Genomic DNA, 24,170 nt, shown 5'->3' with positions numbered 1-24,170 from the left:
CTTTAACTAAAATAGAACAATCTAGGCACATGAGTGATGTACATCAACCAGAAAGAACCCAGAGTTCCTTAAGTCCAGAGCAAGGTGTTCCACGGAGACTAAAAGGTTTATTTGTTTTGTGTTAATGCTTTAGGCCTTAAAGTATATTAAGAACTGGAGACAAGGTTCTGGCATCATACAAAGCCAACTAAATTCTTCCAAATGGCTTTGTTAAACATTATCAAAGAACCAAAACGTAACATATACATATTTTCATTTAATAAATACTGACTATCTTCCAGGTAACAGCCTGAAATGATTTTTCAAAAACAATTATTTACTCAGTCTAAATTCCAAAAATGCCTGTGTATGCTCCTTACCAATAAATATTATTTAACTTATGGGACTAAGACTGTTGATATAGTGGTCTATCCAATTCAATCACCTCTATTCAATATGAAAACAAAATTGTAAAATTTGACAAAATAAGATTAATAAAAACATCTTATTTTATGAAATATAAGTTTTGTTTTGATTTATTAAATACAAATAAAAAGTAAAAGAGAGCAAACGTGAAAACTTTCAACTCAGTTACTTACTATACCTAATTTTGAGCTTCCAAGTGAAAAGGAAAACCTAAATTATGTAATTTCCATGAAAAAAAAAAAAAAAGGAAACATCCATTCTTCAGGGAAGACAACTGTTACTAAATTTCAAATCTGAGAGAAATGTCTCATGGTGGTTGGGGGAATGGTGTCCTTAAGTATGAAACACTGAGCAATGTTCTTGAAACGTTAAAATATACAGATTGAGAAAAGAAAAAAAAATCATGGATATGAACAACAAGGGGTTGAGGGGAGGTGAAGGAACATATGGGGGGATAAATGGTGATGAAAGGAGATTTGACTTGGGGTGGTGAACACACAAGACAGTGTATAAATCATGTGTTACGGAATTGTACATGAAACCTCTATTATGTGTTAACCAGTATCACCCCAATAAGTTCAATAAAAAGGAAAAAAAAAACACATTAAAATATATAAATACTTTCCCACTGTCCTGCATAGAATACAATGGACAGAATCCTTTCCTAAATGACTCGAGCTCATTGCTATGACTATCGGTGATTATGTCTGTATTACACTCTGACTCTCCAAGGCTGGCTATGGACAGCAGGAAGCTGTGCCTGTGTCACTAAATGGCCCCTGCCACTTTAGACCTTCTTAATCACCACCTCATTCAATGTCTAGTTATCAGTAACTCTGACTCAGCAACGTTTAGTGTTTCCCCTCGAAATTGTTCCTTCTCACTGATACAGAATGAGGGGTGAAAGATAAACAATAAGCTTTTTAATTTTATTTAAATTAAGAGATGAATAAAACTGAATATTGAGTTACTCCACAATGAAATACATTACTATGGCACTTTCTTTTCAGTTTCACAAATGACCTATGGAGGTTTTATTTTTTAAAAAGACATTTCTAGTCTGTGTTATTTTTCAAAAGGTAAAAGGAGCTGGAAGTCTGACCAGATAAAATGGGGGATTAGTGTCTACTTATTAAGGAAAGATTTGTTGGTTTTTCCCAAATTTAAGCCACTCACTGACCTTCCTTCTCTTTCTTTTCTTGGTTTTCTTCAGCTGCAGTCTTGTCAGCTCTGAAGAAAATTCTGGCACTGCTCAGTGAGAAATAGAGCAACTCAAATTCCTAAGTAAATAAAAAAAATTTGAAATGAAAGCTGAAAATGCTTATTATAAGCAAAATATCCAAATGACATTTAATCTCTTTTTTATTATTTCTAAAAAGCTCCAGTAAAAATCATAAACAAGAAACTGAACTAAATAACCAATCCACTTTTAAGATCTGAGTCAAATGGCTTCCAAATACCATTCATTTTAAAATATATTCTAATTACCTCTATTCATCTCACTTATTAAAATGGAGGTTTTCATATGACTTATGTTTTTTCAGATATCAAAACATCAAAGCAGATTTAACTATTACTCTTGTCTAACCTGTAGGTAGACATCCAGTCGCTTCTGGGTAAGATTCATGGTTTGCAGTAGTTTTTCATCTTGACAAGCTGACTGCACATTCTGTTGTTTAGCAACTGCTCTTATCTCCTTCAGGTACTTCTCTCTAACAGACTGGAACCAGTGAAGTGAGTCAAATTCCCGGTACTGATCCAAAAGCTTTAGAATGTAAGCCACACCTGCAGCCATGAGCAAAACCAAAGCAAAATACAATGAGTATAGAAGTTGTGTTGACTCTACCAATAACTACTGCTAACATTAAGCTAACCATTTTGAATTAATTCTCTTTTAAATTACATTTTACAGCATAAGTGAGTAATTCTAGAAATGTGGCTTAATTCCTCCTAAAAAAAATGTGCAAGTATAAAACATGAAGAAAAAAAAAGAAGAAGAAAAAAAAAAGGACATGGCCAGCCATGAAAATCACCTGGAAACAACATATGGCTGTAAGGATGGGAAAGTTCCACTGCTAACTAGACAATGAAGGAAGCTACTGGGAAACCAGGAAAACTAAACACAAGATGCTAAAACTGTAAATAAAGCCTAACCTAGTCCAACTATACTAAGTGGTTAGCAATACTAAGGGAGCATGAATGATAGTTACAAATTACGAAAAACAAGTATCAAGCAGATGACCCAGCTAAAAAAAAATAAACCGTAAATACTGCTCGTGAAAAACAAATTTACAATGAGAACACAGATCTATTCTCAAGCAAAGCTCTCTAAAAATCCAGCGTAGGTGAACACAAAACAATGGGAAAACAATTCCATTAAACTTACCCATGGCAAAGCCATCATCAGTAAAAGCAGCTCCAATTTTATTTTTTTTATTCAATTTCTCCTTGCAACTAATGGAATGCTCTACGAAGTTGAGGGTCTAAAAAGATATGACAACATATTAGAAAAACAACTGTGCTAAATATCTTCAGAACTTAATTACTAAAACAGATTTCAAAAAGTATAAATAGGGTCTCTTATGGGTTCCTGTCCTTTTGATTTGAAACATTTGCCTCAGATAAAGAGCCTCTTGGAGAGGTCACAATCTGTGCAAGTATTTCTCTCAGTAGCTCTTTTTTCTAAGTTCTTTAACCAAGAGCCCTCCCCTTCAATCACTGCTTCCCCAAGCACACTGCCTTTAATATCATGCAGGTTTTACACAATAGAACTAGGAGGCTTGAGAGGTTCGGTAACTGGCTATACTCTAAGTGAAAGTTGGGTTCAGAAAACTAGGCCTGCCTTACTTCGAAGCAGCACTCATAAGCATGGCAGTTCTTACTCCTGCCCACGCAATTCATTCCAAAATACCATTATCATATTCTTGGGTAAAAACGAGTAGTCATTTGGGTAAATGCCCCAAAAGAGCACTTCCCTAAAATTCAGCTCTAATACCTCTCTAATCTTATCGTTTATTCAACAAAGACTTGCTGATGCTTACTATATTAAGTAATTACTATTACAAAATGAATACCATCAAAAAGTTCACGCTCTATAGCAGCGCTCTCAGCAATGGCAGACATGCTATATATCTTGCAGTGCCCAATACAGTAAGCCCCTAGCTCGGAGAACCAATGAGCACTTGAAATGTAGCTAGTAAAACTGAGGAAGTGGATTTTTTATTTTATGAAATTTGAATTAATTTAATTAGTTTAAGTAGCCACTTACGTCTACCTACATATGGTAGCACAGCTCTAAAAGGATAGAGAGAGACCTGTTTAAAATTATGATACAGTGTGATAAGTACTATAATAGCTTAGGCTGGAAACAAAGAATCAAGTTTCACTTTTAGTATTGCTTATAAAACTTACTTGGCAATTAACTACATATTTGCGAGACGTTTATCTACTGTTATTTTAGCAATCTCATTTATGTTTGCCTTTTTTCTGGGATGGATCATAGACTCAAGCACAGGAAGTGTCATACTTCTTTGTAGTGCTCTTAATCCACCTGGTTTTCTCCATCACTAACTAAATTCTGACAGCTGCCCTGAAAACTCCACTCTTCCCCAGACTCTCAATGATTCCCCATTACTGTTTACTACGGCTTGAGTATACTGCCTTCAAATTTTAAAAAATAATGGCTTGAACTCATCCTAAGGTAATTTACACTGTTATCAAAGTATAACTAAGACAGGCTCCTCCAGTTTGACACTAACTTAAGTTGGAAAGATAACACTTATCAGGTAAATATGGACATTTTTGCTATATGATAATTACTGTGATAGAACATTAATGATAAATGTATAAAAAACAGAAAATTCATGAAGAAAAAAGCTGCCAATAGACCATCAGCTACTTTCAATGGCTGTAACATGCAAGAAGATATGTGTAATTCAGGCAGCAATATAAAAGTCATTACTCTTTAAGTTAATCAAAAGCTACTAGTACATCTGATTAGTGATATTTAGATTTCAGATCCATTTTAAAAGCAGCTTTATATAAAAATTTTTAGGGAAAAATAACTCTTACCACTAATATATACTTCTCTAATTTCTTAACTCCATTTTCCCCACTGTAACAATTGCTTTTATAATGCAATTTTGGGTAACTTGAGCTATTTTAGATGGAAACTATAGAATTAGAACAGAACACACTATATACCACCGGTAGTCCGTGAGGTTCAAAAGGTTGGCAACCGCTGCTATCTATACTAATAAAAGGATAATATGCTAATTAGACCGGACATCTTCCAGACATCCTTCCAGACAAAGCCACAGTGGCAGGGGCCAAGGCAGAGGCAGTTAGGGGTGATCAGGCCAGCAGGGGAGCGGTCAGGGGCGATCAGGCAGGCGAGCGGTTAGGAGCCAGTGGTCCTGGATTGTGAGAGGTTATGTCCGACTGCCAGTTTAGGCCTGATCCCACAGGGACATCCCCCGAGGGGTCCCGGATTGGAGAGGGTGCAGGCTGGGCTGAGGGACCCCCTGCCCCCCAATCCCTGTGCATGAATTTCGTGCACCGGGCCTCTAGTATACTATAAGGAAGCACTAAAAATTTAGTTTAGATGTTAGTATTTACTACTGAATAGTGAGAAGTTGTCCTCTAGCACAATGCTTTTAAGAGATGTGGTAGAGCCCACCCGGTGTGGCTCAGCAGTTGAGCGTGGACCCATGAACCAGGAGGTCCTGGTTTGATTCCCAGTCAGGGCACATGCCCCGGTTTCAGGCTTGAACCCCAGTAGGGGACATGCAGGAAGCAGCTGATCAATGATTCTCTCTCATCATTGATGTTTCTATCCCTCTCCCCCTCTCCCTTCCTCTAAAATCAATTTTTAAAAATTTTTTAAAGAGATGTGTTAGAAATAACTTCATGCTGTAACATGATGTAATTAAAGTTAGTCTACATTAATCACTTAAAATGCTTATGTGATATAATTCAGCCCCAAAATGATACATATGTAATGGTATACACTCAAGTAATTTAAATCACACTAGGTTTCTCTAGCAGTTATCTATATATATAAAAGCCTAGGCGGCCGGCCGACCGGTAGCTATGATGCGCACTGACCACCAGGGGGCAGACACTCAACGCAGGAGCTGTCGAGCTGTGGTGACTTGGCAGCTGCGGTTCTAGGGTGACGCACCCAGAACCAGAGAGGAGGGAGCCCGATTCTGGGGTGCATCACCCAAGAACCGCCCTCTCACAATCCGGGACCCCTCAGGGAATGTCGGAGAGCCGGTTTTGGCCTGAACCCCACAGGCCAGGCGGAGGGACCCCACCGGTGCACAAATTCGTGCTCCGGGCCTGTAGTTAACAATAAGAATCTATTTTAACTATAAATAAATCTCATTCTGCATAGCTAGTAAATAAAAATTCTAGGCCATATTCACTGAAATCACATTTAGTTTTATCTACAACCAGAAAGACAGTAGTAATACAGTCTGTGTGCATTCTCTGCTGCAAAAAAATTAGATCTACTTATTAATACTTTTAAAAATTCATTTTAAATACTGAAATACTCACCAGGGGGGGAACAATGATATAGAAATTTCGGAGATGTATATTCTTTGGCCTTCGAAATTCTGGTGCAAAAACATCTACAAGCATTTTGAAATACTCTGTGCCTTCAGCAGAATTTCGTGTGTGATCACTGAGGACTGAATCCAAATGCCTAAAATGCAAAAAATTACTTGGTTCCTTTCTCAAAAAAAGGTGTGACTTTTTAAATCCATCTCTCATCAACTTAAATAAGAGCATTCAAAAGTACAAAATATTATAAGACATTTCTAAGTAAATTTTCTTTTTTTTTTTTTTTTAAATATATTTTATTGATTTTTTACAGAGAGGAAGGGAGAGAGATAGAGAGTTAGAAACATCGATGAGAGAGAAACCTCGATCAGCTGCCTCCTGCACATCTCCCACTGGAGATATGCCCGCAACCCAGGTACATGCCCTTGACCGGAATCGAACCTGGGACCCTTCAGTCCGCAGGCCGACGCTCTATCCACTGAGCCAAACCGGTTTCGGCCTAAGTAAATTTTCTTAAGAGTTCAGAATGAATTCATTTTCTGAAAGAAGCTGATCAGTATTATTTAAACTTAGTCCCTAAAATAGGATATGTAGGGCATCTTGCAGTTAAAATATTTTGAGTTTTGTATTTCTTTTTCCAACAAGGAGCCCTGTAGAACTCCATTTCAGTTAAATAGAATGCTCTTCATCTTAAATCCTTTCACTAATGCTTCTTCTCTACAATTCCTTACCTCAACTGAAATCTTGTTCTTTTTCAAGAACTTAGAATCCTATTCAACCTTCAGAAACATCAGCTGTTTTTTCTCCTGCATCCTTCATGTAGAGCTACTTTCACATTATATACCATTTTCAAATTATTATCCCCCCAGCATTAGAAGGTAGAAATCTCTGAGACTCACATAATCCAACTATATCCAACTACCTAACTACTTCGTCCTGTAGGCAGGCATCTTTACTAACCTTTTAACCACTACCCTACATTAATTTATCTTGGGCTCTGAAACTACTCCAGTTCCCCTCATGATTCATCATTTTAGGGCATGTGATTTCAAATAGCTGACTATCTGCTGTTGGCTTCTTAAATTTGGCAGAGAAGTAAGCTATCTAGCAGGATATTTCAGAGCAAATCTTCTGTATGTGTTGGGACCTTATTCTCATAAACATGCACACATGCATTTTCCAGCACATTTTCTATTTTTACTTAAAAAAAGTTAAGCCTATCAAAAAGTTAAAATATAGTATAATGGGCACCTGTATACCTTTCACTAGTTCACCATTTAATATTTTGTTAATATTTGTTTTCTTTTATCATGAAATATTTAGAAGTTGCAGACTTCATGTCACTTAGCCTATAAACACTTTCCTATGAATCTATTAAGAAATAAGACATTTCCCTACAAAGGCATAATACGTTATTATACCCAAAAATAAAATAAAATAATATATAATATATGTTCAAATTTCCCCAATTTTCCCCAAAGTCCTTCTTTTATCACTATTTTTTTTCCTTATCTAAGATATGATTAAAGATCATCCACTGCATTTGGTCATCAGGTCTCTTTAGTCTCCTGACCTAGAATAGTCTTCTAGTCTTTTTTGTCTTTCATGACACGTGATATTTTTTAAGAGTCAAGACTAGGTGTTTGGTAGAATGCCCAACATTCTGGATGTCTCCAATGGTTTCCTCATAATACAATCAGAATAAGCATTTCTGGCAAGAATACAACATAGGTACTTGCTATTACACTTGCAGCAAGATGCCACATAATGTCAGTATGTCCTGTTATTGGTGATGCTAAGTTTGATCATCACTTGATGAAGGTGAAATATAGCAATTCTCCACTGTAAAGATACTTTTCCTCTGTTATTAATAAGCTATTCATGGGATAATTTTTTGATGAAATACTCTATTCTCCAAAAATATTTTAGAATTCACTGATGATTTTTGTCTGCTTTCAAGTATTATAGTAGTGATTTCAAAACAATTTTTCTGCCTAAATTTCCTCATCCCTTCTTTGTTAGCATTCTTCTGTAAAAAGGAACTTTCCCTCTGCTCCTCTAACCTTTATTATCACTATGACGCATGGTTTCTATTTTTTATTCAATGTATTAATGTATTTTATTCAATATATTACAATAGATTTCTATCATTATTCTTTCTGAAATTCAAATTGTCTCCACCTTGCTTTTTCATGCCTGACTCAATAAACTGTTATAATCCTATCTAATAAAAGAGAAACATGGTAATTAGCCGTACCTCCGCTACCCTTCCCATTGGCTAATCAGCAAGATATGCAAATTAACTGCCAGCCAAGATGGCGGCCGACAGTCAGGCAGCTGGATCGAACATGAGGCTTTCTTGCTTCAGTGACGGAGGAAGCTAACCTTCCCCGCCTGCCTTGCCGGCCTCTGAGCTTGCAGTCTGAAACATTGTTACAAATATAGAAGCTAAACAAACTCCAGAAACCTGCTTTCAGCCAGCCAGGATCTCAGAGCTGGAGTTGAAACAGTGTTTCGATTATAGAACCCAAACAAACCAGATACCTGCTTTCAGCAGCGGAGGCCTAAGAGCCGGAGCCAAGCCTCAGAGCTAAAGCTGGCCCAGAATAAAAAAGAAAAAAAGAAAAAAGGGAGCAGTTGGGAGCTTCAGTCACCCGCCAGCCTGAAAACAGCCCTCAGCCCCTCACCCAGGCTGGCCAGGCACCCCAGTGGGGACCCCCCCCCCCCTGCTGATCCAGGACACTCTTCAGGGCAAACCAGCCAGCCCCCACCCATGCACCAGCCTCTTTCCTATATAGTAAAAGGGTAATATGCCTCCCAGCACCAGGATCAGCGGAGCAGCGAGGCCTCCCGGCACCGGGATCAGCGTGACAGGGGACAGCCACCAAACCCCCTGATCGCCCTGCGGCTCTGTGTGTGACAGGGGGCAGGGCCACAACCTCCCTATCCGCCCTGCTCTGTTCTTCACAGGGGAAGGCGCCCCAACCCCGATCGCCCTGCGGCTCTATGTGTGACAGGGTGCGGCGCCCCAACCCCTCCCCCCATGGGCCCTGCTCTGTGTGTGACGGGGTAGAGCCATAACCTCCCCAAAGGCCCTGCCCTGAGTGTGACAGGGGGCGGTGCCCCAACTCCCCTATCGGCCCTACTCTGTGAGTGACAGGGGGGAGCTCCCCAACCCCCTGATGGGCCCTGCTCTGTGCGTGACAGAGGGGAGCTCCCCAACCCCCTGATCGACCCTGCTCTGTGCATGACAGTGTACGGAGAGCTAACCCCTGGTGGTCAGTGCGTTCCCACAGGGGGAGCGCTGCTCAGCCAGAAAACGGGCTCATGGCTGGCAAGTGCAGTGGCAGTGGTGGGACCCTCTCCCACGACTGCCGGACATCCCCCGAGGGCTCTGGAGTGCGAGAGGGCGCAGGCCAGGCTGAGGGAACCCCCTGAGTGCACCAGGCCTCTAGTTATTAATAACAAAGCTTAGTTTTCTAAAGTATTTCTCAGTTCTGCATTCTTCTCTCAAGTTTTAAATTATGTTCCAAAATCACTACTGACTCAAGTCTATAGATCTGCAAAGTCCAATAAGACAGCCATTAGCTATTTATTTACTCTTTAATATATTTTTATTGTGTTCAGAGAGGAAGGGAGAGGAAGAGAGAGAGAGAAACACCAATTGTGAGAGAGAATCACTAATTGACTGCCTCCTGTATGCCCCCCACTGGGGATGCAGCCTATAACCGGGCTTGTGCCCTGACGTGAACTGCTGGTTCATAGGTCAAAGCTCAACCACTGAGCCACACCAGTGCTATCAGGGCCCATTAGCTACTTAAATGTAAATGAAATAATATTTAAAATTCAGTTCCTCAGTCCCATTAGCCCTACTTCAAGTGTTCAAAAGTCACCTGTGTTCGCAGCTACCATACTGGACAGTGCCGGTCTAGGTTACATGGTATTCTAGAACAGTGTTAGCGAATAAAAATACAAAAAAAGTAAAAAGAAACAGGTGAAATTGATGTTATTAACCAGCTATTTGGCATTTATTTTATATTTTACACTTTGGCACATTTCCATTTGGACTAGCTACATTTCAGATGTTAAACAGCTGGGTGTGGCTAGTGGCTACTATATTAAATAGTATGTTCTAGAATAGCGGTCGTCAACCAGTGCTCCATGGACCACTGCTGGTCCGTGAGGTCCGAAAGGTTGGCAATCACTGGTTTAAGGAAACCTTTGGAGTAGCAATTGCCAACCAGTGGTCCGCAGACCACTGGTGGTCTGTGAGGTCTGAAAGGTTGGTGACCGCTATTCTAGAAGACCCCTTTTTATTGAAGTTGGAAAGGTCTCAGAATACTGTAGTCTTAAAAAAAAAAAAACATTATATAAATTGAGACCATAATTTGTATAATAAAAACAGGAACATATGTTTATATAGGTTGTCCCAAAATTCACGCAAGAAGTAATTTTGATAGAAAACACAGGTTTATAATTAAAAATTGTAAATTTTTTATTGATTCATAAAGTATACAGTATAGGGTTATGTATGGAATAGCACATCAGGTAAATGGCCTCCACAGCTTTGCTGGCACATACGCAAAGCTGTGGACTTCACTGGTCTTCACTGTCCCTGCTCCTGGGCCATAATTGGTACTTGGTAATGCTTATCAAATTGAAGGGATTGAAATCAAAGGGCAACAGATATTAGAATCTGATTCAATAAACCAAGTAAAATTAGGCTTTTATTTTTTGTTGTTGTTGTTGTTAATGCTCAGGCAAAATTCAAATCTTGTGTGAATTTTGGGACACCCTATATATTACCCCCTAGTCTTTCTTAAGTTTTATATAAACATATACTTTATAAATCTCCAAATAGAGATTATTCCAAAATGAGATTACCTTGCTGCTTTTATTGTTTCTTCTGCAAGGCCTTCTTCTTTTACTAATTCTTCAAAATTTATAATATCTTCAAGATCAGGCACAAATCTACATAAGAATTTGAGAAAGAATTTATGAAGGCAAGATAAATAAGGTACAATTGAAACAGAATAGTACTGTTGGACTCTAAATTTTTCAACTACATATTTGAAAAGAACTTTGCATTTCAGTTATATTACTAATATCATCGCTTCAGTTCCAAAGTTGAATTTTATATATAAACTAGAGGCCCGGTGCACAAAAATCTGTGCACTCGGGAGGGTCCCTCAGCCCAGCCTGTGCCCTCTTGCAGTCTGGGACCCCTCAGGGAATGACTACCTGCTGGCTTAGGCCCGCTCCCCAGGGGATTGGGCCTAAGCTGTCAGTCAGACATCCCTCTGGCAGCCCGGGAGCCCTCGGGGGATGTCCACTTGCCAGCGGGGAGCAGGCCTAGCTGCAGTCAGACATCCTTAGCACTGCTGAGGAGGCGGGAGAGGCTCCCACCACCACCGCTATACTGGCAGCCGTCAGCCTGGCTTGTGGCTGAGCAGAGCTCCCCCTGTGGAAGCGCACTGTCAACCAGGGGGCAGCTCCTGCATTGAGCTTCTGCCCCCTGGTGGTCAGTGTGTGTCATAGTGACCAGTGATTCCCAGTTGCTCTGCTGTTAGGGTCAATTTGCATATTACCCTTTTATTATATAGGATAATCAAATTTTAATCTTTAAAATCACATAATCTTTAGAGCCACTTACAAACTGTACTGATAAAAGAGCAATAAAGATTTTCCAAAAGTCTGCTATAATCTTAAATTTTAAGAAAAATATTTTAACTAGAATTAATAGTTTTCTTCCATTTTTTATATCAAATTACATCAACAAGAAAAAAACCTTCTATACAATTTTAGAATAGATTTAAGTAACATAAAAATTTTAAATGGAATAAACAAAGCAAAAGTGATGTTTTATCCATACCTAATGGCATTGCTGCTACAATGAAGACCACCAGATCTTATCATTCGTACATAGCCCATAGCATTACCTTGAAAATTGCACACACAAAAAAATCAGATATAGTTATATGTAGTAGTCAACTACAAGGTGTCCACTCCTTAGTACCAAAAGATTCAGCTGTATTTTATTTCAGTTCTTGCTCCATAAAAATGAAACTTACATATTTGTACACTTAAAATATAAATATACATACTTATATACATCTATGTTAAATCCTTTAAAAATAAATTAACTCATTTGATAAACTAAATGCTGACTACATTAAAACGTTTTTACTGTAATTTCTTCCCTCTCATATTGAGTCAGTCTATCAATTATTTCTGCACCAACAGTCTAATCATGCTTGAAAAACTTTTGATAAGTTACTCTAGTGAAAGAAAGCTAAGCTCAGACACTCACATATTACATTATTTGTATGAAATATTTAATATATGAGATAGATTCTTGGGATTTGTACTTTATTTCCCAACACTGTGATTATAACTTACCAATTTGGCTGATGAGTTGCCTGAACTGATCAAGGTAGCTTTGCCCTTCTGGGGTTATTCCAAGTTTTCTGATGCCTCGATTGAATTTTTCTGCTCTTTCAAATGGATACTAGAGAGATCATTTAAAGACTACTTTTAGTAATAAAGACCCCTAAAATATAAAATGCCTACCAAATCAACCAGGCCAATACCACTTTCCTCTCTAATTTTGTATTTCCATTGTGCTTAACAAATCACTCAAGTCTAATAAGAAAATTTATAGCACAGAAACTACCAATGTTCAAAGTCAGTATAAAATAATTTTTTTTACATAAGCTAAGGGGAATAATTATTAATGTCACCAAACTTAAGTTTCTCACCACCATTATTAGTCTCCAAACACCCAACTATTCTATCAGATAAATAAACGAAACCAACTCCTCCCTAGAAATATTTGTTCAGAGATGTGTGAACGCATTTCTGTGGGCTGAATAGGTACTAGGGACTTATATAAACACACTCTTCCCAAGTAACACACATCGGCCAAGCTAAAATTTCTGGTAGCTATCACCAATAAGAAATTATTTTTCGAGTCTTAGGTGATTAGAAGATATAGGAAATGACTCATTTTTATTAATAACAAATGAAAACAATTCTTACACAATAATAGCATGGTTATTTCTTTGAATACTAGTAATTTCTATTTCAATAAAAATGAAAGTTAATATAATTATCTGATAACTTTAATCTATAATTTTATCATTTTATAAGAAAGCAGTATTTTTCTGCTCTGACATTAAAGAGAACTACCACGTAATATATAAGACAGTTGGAACTAAGTGATGCTTAAGAAGGGTAATTAAAATAGTTCTGGATGTGGCAAATCAAATATATGACCCAACTAAGGCTACTGGTTCTCTATCCAAGTGGCTATGTGCCTCTGTACTGTTACCACTTACAATTCTTTACCTCACTATGAGAAAACTCAGCCTGGAGGATGAAGAGAAAACAGCATTCTTAAAAATTACTAGAGGCCCGGAGCATAAAATTTGTGCATGGGTAGGGTCCCTAGGCCTGGCCGGCAATCAGGGCCAATCGAGGCCTTCCGGCTGCCGGCTGGGGCTTCCCTTCCCTGGCTTCTGGCTGCCTGCTGGGGCCTTCCTTCATTCCATGCTGCCCCCTGGTGGTCAGTACACATAGCAAGCGATAGAACTCCTGGTCTCCCGGTTGAACTCCTGTGGGGACACTGCATATTGGCCTTATATCTATAGATAGGTTGGGATGTCAATTGGTACAGTACGTATCCTAATTTTAAATACACATATTCTTTGCCCTAAAAATTTCTCTTCAAGGAATATGTCTTTCAGAAATAGTCTGTGAACACACAGATAAGGATGCTACCTGTAGCACTATTTGTATCACTGAAAAATGATTTTAAAAAACTAAATATTCATCAGTGGGAGAAAGTTAAATAAATTTCGGTATACATATTTACTATCAACTCTTAAAAAGAACAAGGTGGATTGATATGTACTGACATGTAATAAACACACTGTAAAACAATATATATAGTATTACTCCATTTTTGTTAACCATTTGCTATATACACAACAGTTGAACTGAACTACCTTAAAAAGATTATGTAAAATACCTTATGATCATTTTGGTCCTTGATTTCCCTGAAAAATCGAATATCTTTAATCAATCTGGATTTGATATGTTCATCATACATAAACTGGCTAAATATATAGAACTTCTTTTTCAAAAACTGGTACGTGAAATTAACCTATAAAATTGAAAAAATTAATATAAAAATTAATTTTAAATCAATATTACTGAATATTTATATCATAAAGTCTAATATTTATAAAGTCTAATTTACATTGGACCTGAAATATTTAAAAATTTTTATTCCCTAACTTTATAGAACTTTCTATGAATTCCTCTTCAATATGTTTACTACAAAAGGAAAAGAAAGGAGGAAATGGAAAATACTTTCATAATAGGTCTAAGAACTATAGAAAGAATCACAATACCAGATTCAACACTCTTTAAATCATAAGCCAGTCAGAAGTTTCTATGTTTCTCCATCTATAAGATTACTTATTACTAACATTCATGTCTAGAATGATACTGGAAGACAGTAAACATTCAATTATTTATCAAATACTTTGAGCATTTCTTACATGCAAGTTATGTAAAGCACAGTTCTCATCACGAAGTTTATAGTCTAACAGGAGTGACAGACATTTTAAACAAGTATACTTTAAAGAAGTTATTAAATCTGAACTGCAATTTCTAAACTGAGAAGTGTAGGTGCTTTGAGAATGAATAACAAAAGGCCTCAACTAAAAACCCTGAAAAACTAAGATTTGAGCTGAGATTAAAGTCAAAATAACATAATTAATTCTGACCTACAGATGGAAGTCCTGTACTAAATTCCATCCCTACCACTTCCAAATACTAATTGTTTTAGCACATGTATGCCATTTTTAAGAGTCTTTCATTTACCCTGTTATAGAAATGGGTGCTTTCTCAGAACTTCTCGTGGCTTAGTAGTAGCAGTCTTAGTAGAAACAGTCTCTTCTTTATCTTCCTCACTCTTAACACTGGGCAACTGTGCCAGCCTCTAATCTTCTTCTTTGCTAACTATATCATTATCAGACACCATGAATTTACTTTCATTAATGTGATTAATTGATTAAACAACTATATCCCCTGCCAGATTGTAATTACTAGGAGAGTAGGAAATGTCTGTTTTTGTCACCCTAATGCCTAGCACAGTGCCTTACATATAAAATGCCTTACATATAAAATATGTGCATAATTATATCTGTTATATGAGTATTTGATAAAGAGTTTATTTATCCTTAAACATTCAGACATGGCCTTTACATGGATGACTCCCTTAGAACTTTCTGTCTCATTTCTGTACTGGTAACCACTAACACAGAGCTCCAATTGTATCACTTATCAACTCAAATACTTTAATGGCTCCCCCACTATATACTACAAAGGTCCCTATATACTTTTCCAGTTACATAACTTCCATTCCCTTATTCCAAAATATGTTTGTAACATTTTACTATTTTAGCATTCACATTTTTTTTTCCTCAAGAGGAAATACTAGTAAGTATGCCCTGAAAACCAGGCAAATTCAAAGGCTTCTCTTCTTCCACAGAAGGAAAAACAGTATACAAGTGATTTCTTTAAGTAATTGATGCCCATTTCTAAGATTCAAAATACTTTGAGTAAATTGCTATTCTTATGGATATCAAATAATTAGTATGCCCCCCCAAAAAAAGCATGAGTAATACTGTTATCAATGATTCCCTTTTAAAAGCAACTTTCAGAAAAATATCAGACAATCCACACAGACATATAAATTTATGCTGATGCTCTCAAATCTGTATTGCTTTTTATAATGATGACCCTGAGATGGTAAGATATTGTAAAGTGCATTTGTGTCACAGAGCTTCCATCACATCCAACACAATTTTAGTGCCATATATTTTAATTATACCAACCAGAAAAATGGAAATTCCAATATAATATAAGTAGTAGTGTATACTGACCAGAATATTCTATAAAAAAACTATTTTCCAAAATAACTAATTAAACAGTGGTCTACTACCCACCCGACCCCCAAAAAAGATTCTTACTGTTGTATTCATGATTCCTGTGCCATGTGTTCTAATTGAATTAGCAATATGCCGAATATTAATAGTGTTCAAATGTTTGTTATTGCTTGTTCGTTCAATAAAAATCTGCAATGAAACAAATTTATGCTAAATAACAATACAATACATAGCAATCCCTGATCAGTTATCAAAAAAATTTCAGAATCTATTTCATTAAATTTAATTGGAAAGTTATTCAAGAAGATAATAAAATCAAAGCAAAGGAATAAACAAGATGAACTCTAAACAATTATTTTTTGCTTTATTTTACCAATTTTCACTATTGAGAATCAATCCTTTACCCTTCAGTCTTCCTATTATATATATCCACACACATTAAAAAAAAAAATTCTAAGACCCACTCACCTGATTGTTGAGATTATAGAGGTATCGAGACACAAATATATGAATGTTTCTCATAATTTCTAAAACGTCCAAGCCCTGCAAAACAATCCACAGAAAAGCTCTATATTATTAATTTAAGATAATCAGTAACACTTGTATTAATATACTGACTTACTATTTATATTCATTTCCCAATATAGATAGATAGATACTGGAGGCCCAATGCACGAAATTCCTGCAAGGGGCTTGGCCCTTGAAGCCATGGCGGCTTGCCTCGGCCCTCCGACCAATCGCATCACACCCGCCTTGGCTGGCCTGCCGCCAGTGCGTGTCATAGTGTGGTCGTCCAGACAGTCAATCTGCTGTTTGGCCATTCGGTCGATTTGCATATTATGCTTTCATTATTATAGATAAATTTAAGCATTTTTCCTAAGATACTAAAGTTTATGTATTATATCTAGATTTACAATCAGTTGTGTGACCTTGACTAAACTTTTTATAATTCTGCAGAAATCACCTGGATATCCCTATATGTTTCTGGAGAGCTATATCAAAACCTATATGCACAGGCATACCTCACTTTACTGTGCTTCGCTTTATTGCACTTTATACATATTGCATTTTTACAAACTAAATGTTTGTGGCAACCTGCTTGGTCAAGTAAGTCTACCAGAGCAGTTTCCAACAAGCTCAGATGATAGCATTATTATAGCAAAAACTATTTTAAATTAAGGTATGTACATTTTTTTAGACATATGCTATTGCACACTTAGATTACAGTATAGTATACACATAACTTTTATATGCACTAGGAAACCAAAAAATTTGTGTGACTTGCTTTACTGGGATATTCACTTTTATTGCAATGGTCTAGAATAAAACCTGCATATCTCCGAGGTATGCCTGTATTTCAAATGTTCACCAAAAAGTGAAGTGTAAACAGGAAGCCCATGGTAATTTCTCTAAAAAAGCAAATTAGCACCATCTAATATTTTATTCTTAAGTATGAGATTTTATAAAGCAAATATTTTCTTAAAAAATAAACATGTAATAATAAAGTTTTAAAAAAAGATTTCTTAAAGAAATGTTATGCTACAATCAGAAACATTTTATACCATACCTGTTCCAAAGTCTGACTAGGAAGATGTGCCTCTGTCATAACCAATCCATAGCGCTGAGTAGCTAAATTTCTCATTTCACTGTAAGTGGCCCAGTCATGAAGAGCTACTGTTGTAAGATTGTAGAACGTCTTATCTAGGTAGTGAGTCACATAAGCTAAAAAAAAAATTTTTTTTCCAAAAAATTTCAGATTCATAAAATGGTAGAAAAGAGAAATAAAACTAAAAAGGAAACAACCTGTCTTTGAACATTAAATTTTCCTTTTTCTAAATAAGATGCTAGGAAAATAAAAATACACAAACAAAAAGAAACTAAAGAATGGACTAGTACTTAAAAAGATATAAGCCCAAAGTTTCATTTTTGTTATTTGTTCTTTAAAGTGAGGGCAAAAAGATATAGAATATGACTTTCAAAAGGAAAGCAGAACACTCACCTCGAATGTCAATGAAACGATTGAAAAACCGAATTGGATTCAGAGAGAAAAAAAGGGCCAGGTCTTTCATGCCAACTTTGAAAGGGTTTCGGTCATCCAGCTTTAAATGAGTATGCACAGAAAGGCGCAGATCCTTCTCTATTTCTTTGCACAACTTGTCCAGCAAGTGCTATTCACAAAATAATTAATATCTTAATTTTTCAAAATTCAATGTTTTATGTTTTATGTTTTAACCATTAGCATTTTATAACCAGTGCAATGATAAAAAATTTGTCAAACTGGTTTAAGATTCCAAATACTCTATGGTAAAATATTATTTTTATTGGGAAAGTGAAAATTACTTTGCTCTCCATTTTAAACCAATGATTTTTCTGCCCAGGAAGCAGTTAAACTCTAATTTTTATTTTCATTAATACTTTAACACCCTTGAAAGAAAATCAAAAGCTAATGCCAAGGGCTTCATTACAAGAAACATGAATGTATACTATAAAGCGTAAGATTTATGGGAACAAGCAACAAAAGAAAAATCTTGAGAAAATGGAAGAGAAGAAATATTTTTAAAGCTTTCTTATAATAATTAAAAATCACAAAACTCATTGAGCTAAAAGTAATGATATTAATCATCTTTTCTGGTCTACTATGGAGTTCTAAATACTGTCAAGTCATATTTTATTTTCTAAATAATGTGTAATAGAAGAAATTATGAAAATTCTCCATAACTTTATCAAACCTGAATAAGGTTTATATTGTGAAGTTTACTCATTTTTAATTACTCTTTCCTAATAAAAATATCATTAGATGAAACTTTAATTTTAAAGATAACGGTGTTTATAATACTTCATTCAAACAAGGGAAGATGCACTATATTGCATTTGAATTATTTCTGCTACACAAATAAATCTTTCAAATATATAATGTCCTCCTTTTAGTCAGTAGTGCTCCAAATAAATTTAATAAGATATTGACAGTTAAGTTTAATCCTATCTAATAAAAGAGAAACATGGTAATTAGCGTACGACCGCTACCCTTCCCATTGGCTAATCAGGGTGATATGCAAATTAACTGCCAGCCAAGATGGCGGCCGGCAGTCAGGCAGCTGGAAGCGAACATGAGGCTTGCTTGCTTCAGTGACGGAGGACTCCAACGTTCCCCGCCTGCCGCTGCCGGCCTCTGAGCTGCAACTCTAAGCAACTATGTTACAAATATAGAAGCTAAACAAAACCCCAGAAACCTGCTTTAGTCGCCGGGCTTCAGCCAGTAGGATCACAACACTGTTTCAAATACAGAAGGTAAACAAAGGCCAGAAACCTGCTTTCAGCAGCGGAGGCCTAAGAGCTGAAGCCTCAGAGCTAAAGCTGGCACAGAATAAAAAAGAAAAAAGAAAAAAAGGAGCGGTTGGGAGCTTCAGTCACCCGCCAGCCTGAAAACAGCCCTCAGCCCCTCACCCAGGCTGGCCAGGCACCCCAGTGGGGACCCCCACCCTGATCCAGGACACCCTTCAGGGCAAACCAGCCAGCCCCCACCCGTGCACCAGGCTTCTATCCTATATAGTAAAAGGGTAATATGCCTCCCAGCACCAGGATCAGCGTGACAGGGGGCAGCACCCAAACCCCCTGATTGCCCTGCGGCTCTGTGTGACAGGGGAAGGCGCCCCAACCCCCTGATCAGCCCTGCTCTGTGCCTGATAGGGGGGAGCTCCCCAATCCCCTGATCGCCCTGCGGCTCTGTGTGTGACAGGCTGCGGTGCCCTAACTCCCCTATCGGCCCTACTCTGTGAGTGACAGGGGGGAACTCCCCAACCCCCTGATCGGCCCTGCTCTGTGCGTGACAGGGGGGAGCTCCCCAACCCCCTGATGGGCCCTACTCTGTGCATGACAGGGGGGAGCTCCCCAACCCCCTGATCGACCCTGCTCTGTGCGTGACAGGGTACGGAGCCGCAACCCCCGATGGGCCCTGCTCTGTGCGTGACAGGGGGTGGCGCCGCAACCTCCCCATCGACCCTGCCTTGAGTGTGACAGGGGGCGGTGCCCCAACCCCCCAATTGGCCCTACCCTGAGCGTGATTGAGGGTGGCATCACAACCTCCCAATCCGCCCTGCTCTGTGCATCACAGGGGGCGGCGCCCCAACTCCCCAATCGGCCCTGCTCTGAGCCCGACCAGGGGCTGCACCTAGGGATTGGGCCTGCCCTCTGCCACCAGGGAGCAGGCCTAAGCCAGCAGGTCGCTATCTCTCGAGGGGGTCCCAGACTGCGAGAGGGCACAGGCCGGGCTGAGGGACCCCCCTCTCCCCGCCGAGTGCACAAATTTTGTGCACTGGGCCTCTAGTATTTAATAAAATATTGACAGTCTTAAGTGTATTATTAGTAGTAGCATTCAATATTCAAACCAATTTTGTATTTGCATTCTTGTAATAAAGAGAAATTTAAATATAAATATACTATTTATTAAAGTAAAGAAAATTTTCCGAATTTCTACTCTGGATCTCTATATAAAAAATTAGAAATTAAAGACCAATTTAGCACAATAGTGATACTATAACTAAAAATGGCTTCTTTGCTCTAGACCAGTGGTTCTCAACCTTCCTAATGCCGCGACCCTTTAATACAGTTCCTCATGTTGTGGTGATCCCCAATTTGATTTTTACAAATTGAACATAATTAAGGGCATAGTGATTAATCACAAAAACAATATGTAATTATATATGTGTTTTCCAATGGTCTTAGGCGACCCCTGTGAAAGGGTCATTCGACCCCCAGAGGGTCGCAACCCACAGGGTTGAGAACCGCTGCTCTAGATAGTGATTTATAAATGATTTTAAATATGTGAAAGCCTGCTTCAATCCAAAATGTTTTTCCAAACATTGCATTCCAAATACATGTTCTAAGTTTTTCAATCTCATATATGATGTTACCTCATTTAAAATTTCCATAATTTCCTTGTCATAGCAATCCAGAAGTATTTCATACGACTCTAAATGTCTTGAATGCATCATAGCAGGTACACAGTCACGTAAAGCACTGAACATGTACTAAGAAGAAAATGAGAATGTGCATACATTTATAAAAACCAGGTCTCTAATCTAAATATTACAAAAGTTAATTATCTATCTTGGAAGACAAAACCTCACTCTGAAGGCTAATTGCTTTTTTTATACATGACTGTCTTCCTTTCCTAAGTGAGTCAGATTTTAGTCTCTAAAGTTCCTATTTTAAATATACAAATAATTCACATTCACTTATTCTTTCCTATTTTGAGCATTCAAATACATTTCTTTCCATACAGAAATACAAAGGTCTAAATAATTGTGACATAAACTAAAATCAAGAAAATGAGAATGATTAGGAATATGAGGGGAAGTGTTAGATTGTATATTAAAATTAATTTACTAAGTATTAATATGAAATTTAACTATAGCCTATATACCAGGTGTACTGGTTAATAATGTGGATGTTTTTCAATAGATGGAGTTACACATATGTTGACATATATGCAATTTGATATGTATGTTATTTTGTTGTATTGACAGCAAGCTTCAAAACTTCGTATGTCAACTTTGCTGAAGGTGTTAACATCATAGATATTTTTAGGCTTAAAAATGTTGAATTTCGTGCCAAAAAAAAGAGCATTTGCAGGAAATTTTAATTCATTACTTTATTTTGAGGAAAAGTGCTGCTGAAAGCTTCAGGAAGCTTATGGTGAACATGCTCCATCTCAAGATACTTGTGAACGCTGGTTTAAACGCTTTAAAAGTGATGATTTCGAAGTGAAAGACAAATAATGTCCAGGTCAACCAACAAAGTTTGAAGACCAACAATTACAAGCATTATTGGATGAAGATGCATGTCAAACTCAAAAACAACTTGCAGAAAGATTATACGTTGCTCAGCAAACAATTTCCGATCGTTTACAAGCAATGGGAAAGATTTTAAAGAAAGGAAAATGGGTGCCACATCAACTGAACGAAGACAAAAGGAAAACTGAAAAGTCATCAGTAAAATGTTGCTTCAGTGGCACGAAAGAAAGTCTTTTTTGCATCGAATTGTGACTGGCGATGAAAAGTGGATTTATTTTGAGACTCCCAAACGCACAAAATCATGGGTTGATCCAGGTCAACCATCAACATCGACTGCAAGGCCAAAGCACTTCGGAAAGAAGACAACGCTCTGCGTTTGGTGGGATCAGGAAGGTGTGGTGTATTATGAGCTTCTAAAACCAGGTGAAACCATTAATCCTGATCGCTACCGACAACAAATAATCAATTTGCACCACGCTTTGATCATAAAACAACCAGAATGGGCCAGAAGACACAGCAAAGTAATTTGCTTCATGATGATGCACCATCACACACTTCAAAACCAGTTAAAGACATGTTAAAAGATCTTTCCTGGGAAGTATTAACCCACCCATCGTATTCACCAGACCTTGCTCCTTCAGATTACCACTAGTTCCAATCAATGGCACACGTACTTTCTGAGCAGCACTTCACAACATATGAAGTAGAAAATTAGGCCTCTGAATGGTTTGCCTCAAAACAAGTTCTATTGGGATGGTATCCACAAATTACCTGAAAGATGGAGGATATGTGTAGCTAGCGATGGACATTACTTTGACTAAAGCACTTTTGATGTTTCTCTTGAAATTATCGTGTTTTCTTTGATTATAAAATCCGCATTGTTAACCGGTACACCTAGTAAATGCTATTAAATATGCCTACCAATGTATAAAACAGCATTAACATTCAATTTTAAAATGATTTATTAAATCAAATGATCTATTTTAAAACTAATTAGAATAGTATGTACAGTGACTAAAAAGTGATGGGTTTATTCTTTATATTATCCTTTACTTACATGTAATCTGGCTGCGTCAACGGCATTTTCATATACGTCATCTAAATAAATTGGGAAGACAGCTCGATGCCAGTATAAAAAACAACAGTCACACTGTGCTTGCACTCTACAATGTAAAGGAGTAATTAGTGGTACCAAAATTGAAGTACTCCCCCAAAACTAACTCCTTACTCATTTTGGTGTCCCCCAATATCACTTAATCCAAAATTAGTACGGAAAAGCCACAAAATGTTTCAAATTGAACAAGGGTAACAAAATACTCTAATACCTGACAGTTTCAGAATTCTGCACACATGATTTAGTTTTAAAGACTATATGAAAAACAAAATAACTTAAATAGAAGATTTTAAAATACATTTTCAATGTCACCTGATATGCCTACACTTTCAATACTTGAATCACATGCACTTTTTACCTGTCTCAAAACTGAACAGCAAAGCCTTTTTAAAAACTGTGACCAAAAGAAAAACAAAAACCAGTTACAGTTAATATGTCTACAATCTTTGCAACTGACTAGTTCTGACCTTATGGGGCATCAAAATGATCATTAAATACCTTAAAAAGAAGCCGATTCAGTATTTCTTCCAGGGATGGGCTGTTAAATGCAACTAACTACAAAAATTTCAGCTTCTCAGAACATTAAATAGAAATTGTGCTGTAACCTTAATTTGGCTGGGAATTAAAATGCAGAAAACTCGTTTTCCCTTTAAGAAAACTGCTTACTCTTTAGTTAAAAATAAATAAATAACGTCACAGGAGTTACAAAACAAGCCTTCCCAAAATTAATTCATCTTAATGACTGGCTACCAACAATGTAATTCAAATTCAGATCTCAAAATAAAATTACAGAAATTTGACGTGGATTTCTAAGTCTCTCATAAACAGATGAAGCCTTAGGAAAAAGCAACAATTTTAAATGTCCACTGGAGATACCATCACAACAATCACAATGAGCATCAGGGTCCTCCAAATGCTTTCACGGCTATAACATGTGGTCTCCTGTGAGTTCTTCCAGGAGCTATATCCTTACTATAGGAGCAAAGCTAAAGAAACATGATTCCTGGTAACAGTCTAATTCTAGTCATGCTCAAGAAATTGCAGAGAGGAACTAATGGTCTATCTGGGTTACATTTCTCCTCTTGCTATGCTAAGAAGACAACTGATGTCTCCATTAGCCCCCGCCTGGGTTTCTGATCACCGTTCTTCTGTCCTTCCCCTTTTGCCTCCCATCATTGTGCCTATGTATGCAAATTAACTGCCATCTTTGTTGGTGGTTAACCGCCATCTTTCTTGGCAGTTAATTTGCATATCGCCCTGATTAGCCAATGGGAAGCGTAGCAAAGGTACAGTCAATTATTCATTTTGTCTTTTATTAGATTAGACCAGTAGCCC

At 37.4% G+C, this 24,170-nt stretch overlaps 1 protein-coding gene across 8 annotated transcripts in view; it reads right to left on the bottom strand.

Annotated features, from left to right (window-relative positions):
• The window catches only part of WASHC4 (WASH complex subunit 4), a 63,623-nt gene that overhangs the window by 2,743 nt on the left and 36,710 nt on the right, over nucleotides 1-24,170 (bottom strand). For 5 of the 8 annotated variants that reach the window (XM_036297815.1, XM_036297811.1, XM_036297816.1 and 2 more), the window contains 14 exons: nucleotides 22,779-22,884; nucleotides 20,840-20,956; nucleotides 17,929-18,097; nucleotides 17,497-17,651; nucleotides 16,398-16,472; nucleotides 16,014-16,118; nucleotides 14,003-14,137; nucleotides 12,373-12,481; nucleotides 11,846-11,912; nucleotides 10,858-10,944; nucleotides 5,968-6,115; nucleotides 2,792-2,888; nucleotides 1,994-2,190; nucleotides 1,586-1,685 (listed from right to left, as the gene is read on the bottom strand). In XM_036297815.1, the coding sequence (XP_036153708.1) occupies nucleotides 1,586-1,685; nucleotides 1,994-2,190; nucleotides 2,792-2,888; nucleotides 5,968-6,115; nucleotides 10,858-10,944; nucleotides 11,846-11,912; nucleotides 12,373-12,481; nucleotides 14,003-14,137; nucleotides 16,014-16,118; nucleotides 16,398-16,472; nucleotides 17,497-17,651; nucleotides 17,929-18,097; nucleotides 20,840-20,956; nucleotides 22,779-22,884 (1,667 nt within the window). The remainder of the gene's footprint in view (nucleotides 1-1,585; nucleotides 1,686-1,993; nucleotides 2,191-2,791; nucleotides 2,889-5,967; nucleotides 6,116-10,857; nucleotides 10,945-11,845; nucleotides 11,913-12,372; nucleotides 12,482-14,002; nucleotides 14,138-16,013; nucleotides 16,119-16,397; nucleotides 16,473-17,496; nucleotides 17,652-17,928; nucleotides 18,098-20,839; nucleotides 20,957-22,778; nucleotides 22,885-24,170) is intronic. The other 3 variants (XM_036297812.1, XM_036297813.1, XM_036297814.1) reach the window with 3 other exon arrangements.

This window comes from Myotis myotis, unplaced genomic scaffold (assembly GCF_014108235.1).
Source record: "Myotis myotis isolate mMyoMyo1 unplaced genomic scaffold, mMyoMyo1.p scaffold_m19_p_3, whole genome shotgun sequence".
Lineage (NCBI taxonomy): Eukaryota > Metazoa > Chordata > Mammalia > Chiroptera > Vespertilionidae > Myotis > Myotis myotis.
The sequence above is the reverse complement of the archived record's forward strand: the minus strand, read 5'-3'. Positions and strand labels throughout refer to the sequence as shown.